Below are 5693 nucleotides of genomic sequence, written 5' to 3'. Positions count from 1 at the left end.
AATTTGGGGCTCTGCACCCTGGGGACATCCAAATTTTGGAGTTGCCCAGGGCACAATCAGCCCTGGAAGGTGCARGGGGATGCTCAGCTGGATTGGGAGCAATCCCAAGGGAAATGGGGAAAATGATGAGCAAGCGAAGGGAAAAAAAAAATCAAAGAAAAACTACACAGATTTACCTGAAACACTATAAAAATAAAGAGGACTAATTAACTAACTAACTAACTAACTAACTAACTAACTAATGCTAACTTATCAGTTAAATGACGACTGCCAGACTGGTCCATAGAGTTTAGGCCCTGACCAGGATCCTTAAAAATCATATCTTCTGGAAAATTCTAGATTTTGCTTTAATTCTCTAGTATATACACACACGCACATAGCCCCCACTGTGATGGGGACACAACCAGCCCGAAAAATAAATTACAAACCCCCCCAGTAGCATCAAATATACAGATCACTCCTTGCAGCTACTTTTTTTTCTCTCTCTTTTTTTTTTTTTTCATTTTAATGTGCTTTTTCAGCCTTTTTTTTAAATTTTTGCTTGGCTCTAAGTGAATTCTACCTACAGAAGCATCAGCATCGTTATAAGGATTTTTTTTTTGGTGTTTTTAGCATGATTGTTTTCATTGTAAATGTATAAACCCGCTCTCTGGACTATTTACACCCTGACTTTGGGACATGCTGGGAGTGCAGCTGGGATGATCCCATGGAGCAATAAATGGAGAAAATGGGAAAAAAAGGCTTTGTGGGGTGAAGGGTCTGTCCCAGCTGGTTGAAAGTTCATTTGGGGAGAGGGGCTGGGCTTGGGGCAGTGGGGAGGGAAATCTATCTCTRTTCCTGCCTTCCTCCTCCCTCCAGGCTCCAGAGTCTTCCTCAAGCTCCTTGTCACACTCAGTGCCTGGTGGTGGCCTTGGGGACAGGACAGTGACACATCCCACCTTGCCACAGGGTGGCTTGTGGGACCCCTCCCCAGCCCCTTCCCCAGCGGGCAGCAAAGTGGGGGTGAGATCACATCATGCAAAATATTTTTTTAAAATAGGCAAAAAAAAAGGGGAAAACCAAAAAAGGCTCCATTCCCAGGGTGGGCAGGTGGGGACTGTGTCCCCAAATCCTTCTTGGTGGTCACCCAGGATGGCAGGAGGAGGTGGAAGCGGGGCTGGGGGATGTTGGGGGGCAGGGGCCGGCCCTTAACTGGGCATCTGCACCTCATCGTACACGTCCGTCCCTTCTGCCTCATCAAAGGTGACCACGGCGTCATCGGCGTCCAGCTGGGGGAGGAGAGGGTGTGAGGGATCGTGGAGGTCAGGGATGGGGACACAGGGATGGACAGAGGGGATGGGGACAGGGGATGGACACAGGGGATGGGGATGGACACAGAGAATGGAGATGGACACAGGGGATGGGGACAGGGGTGGACACAGGAGATGGGGATGGACACGGGATGGGGACAGCGATGGACACAGGGGATGGGGACAGGGATGGACACAACGCATGAAGACAGGGATGGACACAAGGGAGGGAGAGGGACAGACAGAGGGGATGGACACGGGATGGGGATGGACAGAGGGAATGGGGACAGGGATGGACACGGGTTGGGGACAGGGATGGACACAGGGGATGGACACAGGGGATGGGGATGGACACAATGCATGAAGACAGGGATGGACACAAGGGATGGGGACGGGGATGGACACAGGGGATGGGGACACAGGTGGGAATGAGGGATGCAGGTGGGGACAGAGAAAGGGATGTAGACAGAGGGGGGATAGGGACAGGGACAGGGATAAGGCAGGGACAGAAATGCAGACAAGGACAGGACCAGGAACAGGGAGAGAGGTGGGGCTGGAGACGGCGCTGGGTGTGCCGGGGCTACGTACACATTTGAGCTCGATGTCCCGGAAGATCCTGGGCAGCAGGAAACGCCGCAGGGGCACGGTGAGGATGAGGACGAAGGGCAGTGCCAGCGAGGCCGGCGTGGACTTCACCACCCACAGCACCACCAGGAAGATGATCTGGGTGAAGGTGAACAGGTGCATCCTCCAAGTCTTCACCTGTGGCATGAGAAGCCGAGGGTTGAGGACAGGGACAGCACCCCACACCCTTTTTGGGGTTTTGGCTGCTGGGGAGAGCTCAGCGCTGGGGGAGGAGGCTCTTTGGGGTGCCCTGAGCTGTTTCAGGGGTGTCACAGCCTGGGACACCCCCGACATGGGGCTCACTCACCCGGGTGACGTAGGGCTCATCGGGGTGGTATTTGGGGGGCTTCAGCAGGAGCAGGATGCGGTCGAAGAGCTGGATGCCRAACAGAGAGGTGACCCCCATGTAGAGGAAGATKCCAAAGAGCACRGCCAGCGGGATGAACTTCAGGATGGGCTCCATGAGGATGGAGACGCCTGTGGTGGAGAAACAGAGGCTGGGGACACGCTCTGGGGAGCCCCCAAACCCTCACTGCCAATTTGGGGACCCCTCCCCGGCTCACCGATGAGCACGGCCACCAAGAGGCCGCTGATGCGCTGCTCCTTGACCTCCAGGATTTGGGATTTCTCCCCGGGAGCCGAGGTCTTGCTCATGACGGTGAGGGCGTTGGCRTGGGTGATGGTGCGGACGGTGGTGGCGCTGAGCCAGGGCATCCCAAAAAGAGCTGCCAACCCCCCCATGGCCACGATCAGCAGCAGGTCCAGGTGGAAGCCCGTGCCCTTCACCAGTTTCCTCTCGGGCTTGCTGACRATGAGGCTGTGGGGACAGAGGGATGAGTTGGTGACACCCCAGGGAGGTCCCCTCTGTGCCCACCCCACCCCACAACCCTCCCCCTGCCCAAATCTCCATCCTCACGTGGTGATCTGCGTCTCGAGGAAGATGAGGATGAAGACCAGAAGGGCGGGGATCACGGAGGCGAACATCATCCAGATGGGGAAGGAGGCTCCCGTTCCCATGGGGTGGATAAACCAGCCCCGGGCGGACGCGTTGGTGACCTGCAGCCCTTTGGGGACGCTCAGTTTCTGGAAGGGAGCAGAGAGGGGACAGTGAGGGCTGGGACACAAGGACAAGCACCCCTCCAATGTCCCCAAGCAGGGACACTCCATCCCTGCTCTCCCAGACCTGCGTGTACTTGTCGTTGATGAAGAAATCAGCCAGYGCCATGATGAAGATGGAAATGGGCACCCCGAAATCCCCGATCAAGCGCCGCACCTGTGGGGACACCATGAAGAAACCCTGCAGTGTTTCCCCACCCCTCTTTTGTCCCCAAATGCCACCGTGTCCCCCCTGTCCTCACCTTGCCGGGCAGGAAGGAGCTGTTTTTAAACTTGCGGAGGAAGAAGGCCAGGAAGAAGGTGCCGGCCATGAGGACGAGGGACAGCAGCGCCGTGTTGGGCTCTGCCACGCCGGGCTGGAACTCGTCCTGCACGTCGTATCGCCGCTGCAGGGGGTGATCCTTGAAAATCTGGGAAGGGAAGAGGAGAGACAGTGAGGGACGGTGGGGATGGGGGTCCCCTGAACCCCTCTGTTGTGGTGGGAGCCCTGTGGCATCATCTCAGAGGGTTTAGGGTGAGAGTCAGGGGCTGGATAAGGCCGAGAGCTCAGCGCAGGTTGGGCAGGGGGAATTTTTAGGGTTGATTTTCCGTGCGGTTTTGGAAGTAGGGACAGTAGGGATGGACAAGTAGACCCCAAAACGCCTCTGCAGAGAGAAGCAGGGATCACWGAAATCCCRAAATCCCCRAAATCCMCAGAAAATTTAGCRTTGGAAGGGGCATCRTGAGCTGGRAAACACCTGGAAAAGGGGAAAAAACACCAGGAAACTCCATCCCTCCCTCACATCCCATTGTTTCTATGGAAACCCGGGTGATAACCACAATCAACCCCCTCYCCTTCCCCACCATGAGACCCCCACTCCCCTCACCGTGACCAGCTTGGAGAAGGTCTCGAAGATGAAGATGAGGGAGATGAGGAAGGAGAAGATCTCCTGGGTGTAGCGGGACAGGTAGCGCACMAGGAAGCTGCCCTCGCAGGCCACCACCACCAGCACCAGCAGGATCAGCCAGAAACCGATCCACACCCTGCCCACGATGTATTCCAGGCCGTTGCTGCTGCAGAACTGGGGACACAGAGGGGACAGTCCCGTCAGCGCCCCGGAGCCGCTGGCACGGGCACCCACGGTGGCACCAGGATGGGGACAGTGGCACCGGGATGGGGATTGTGGCACCGGGATGGGGTTGGTGGCACTGGGATGGGGAAGGTGACACCAGATTGGTGGCACCAGGATGGGGACGGTGGCACCAGGATGGTGGCACCAGGATGGGGACGGTGGCACCAGGATGGTGGCACCAGGATGGGGACGGTGACACCGGGATAGGGATGGTGGCACTGGTATGGGGATGGTGGATGGGGATGGTGGCACCGGGATGGGGACAGTGGCACCGGGATGGGGACGGTGGCACCGGGATGGGGACGGTGGCACTGGGATGGGGAAGGTGACACCAGATTGGTGGCACCGGGATGGGGACGGTGGCACCGGGATGGGGATGGTGGCACCGGGATGGGGATGGTGGCACCGGGATGGGGACGGTGGCACCGGGATAGTGACACCAGGATGGGGATGGTGGCACCAGGATGGGGACGGTGGCACCAGGATGGGGACGGTGGCATTGGGATAGTGACACCGGGATGGGGATGGTGGCACCAGGATGGGGAAGGTGACACTGGGATGGGGATGGTGGCACCAGGATGGTGGCACCAGGATGGGGACAGTGGCACCAGGATGGGGACGGTGGCACCGGGATGGGGACGGTGGCACCGGGATGGGGAAGGTGACACTGGGATGGGGATGGTGGCACCAGGATGGTGACACCAGGATGGGGACGGTGGCACCAGGATGGGGACGGTGGCACCGGGATAGTGACACCGGGATGGGGATGGTGGCACCAGGATGGGGACAGTGACACCAGGATGGGGACGGTGGCACCGGGATGGTGGCACCAGGATGGGGACGGTGGCACCAGGATGGGGATGGTGGCACCGGGATGGGGATGGTGGCGCCGGTATGGGGACAGTGACACCGGGATGGGGATGGTGGTACCAGGATGGTGGCACCAGGATGGTGACAGTGGCACCAGGATGGGGACAGTGGCACCGGGATGGGTACAGTGGCACCGGGATGGGGATGGTGGCACCGGGATGGGGATGGTGGATGGCGACGGTGGCACCAGGATGGGGACGGTGGCACTGGGATGGGGACGGTGACACCGGGATGGGGATAGTGGCACCGGGATGGGGATGGTGGCACCAGGATGGGGATGGTAGCACCAGGATGGGGACGGTGACACCAGGATGGCGATGGTGGCACCGGGATGGCGATGGTGGCACCAGGATGGGGATGGTGGCACCAGGATGGGGATGGTGGCACCAGGATGGGGACGGTGGCACCAGGATGGGGACGGTGGCACCGGAATGGGGATGGTGGCACCGGAATGGGGACGGTGGCACCGGGATGGGGACGGTGGCACCAGGATGGGGATGGTGGCACCAGGATGGGGATGGTGCCGCCGGGATGGGGACAGTGGCACCGGGATGGGGATGGTGGCACCGGGATGGGGACGGTGGCACCAGGATGGGGACGGTGGCACCAGGATGGGGATGGTGGCACCAGGATGGTGGCACCAGGATGCGGACAGTGGCACCAAGATGGGGACAGTGGCACC

General features: G+C 59.2%; 1 protein-coding gene across 1 annotated transcript in view; it reads right to left on the bottom strand.

The window, feature by feature from the left end:
- Nucleotides 1-6: 6 nt before the first annotated feature.
- LOC130587027 (band 3 anion transport protein-like) overlaps nucleotides 7-5693 on the bottom strand; it is a gene marked incomplete at its 5' end in the record, with an annotated part of 7954 nt that continues 2267 nt past the window's right edge. Inside the window, 8 exons of the mRNA XM_057387978.1 lie at nucleotides 7-1268; nucleotides 1878-2051; nucleotides 2221-2390; nucleotides 2477-2730; nucleotides 2830-2996; nucleotides 3097-3186; nucleotides 3272-3439; nucleotides 3896-4090. Of these exons, the coding sequence (XP_057243961.1) occupies nucleotides 1188-1268; nucleotides 1878-2051; nucleotides 2221-2390; nucleotides 2477-2730; nucleotides 2830-2996; nucleotides 3097-3186; nucleotides 3272-3439; nucleotides 3896-4090 (1299 nt within the window). The remainder of the gene's footprint in view (nucleotides 1269-1877; nucleotides 2052-2220; nucleotides 2391-2476; nucleotides 2731-2829; nucleotides 2997-3096; nucleotides 3187-3271; nucleotides 3440-3895; nucleotides 4091-5693) is intronic.

This window comes from Malurus melanocephalus, unplaced genomic scaffold (assembly GCF_030028575.1).
Source record: "Malurus melanocephalus ecotype Western Australia unplaced genomic scaffold, MMel_1.1 scaffold_1468, whole genome shotgun sequence".
NCBI classification, from domain to species: Eukaryota; Metazoa; Chordata; class Aves; order Passeriformes; family Maluridae; genus Malurus; species Malurus melanocephalus.
This window is presented reverse-complemented; position numbering and strand designations above follow the sequence as displayed.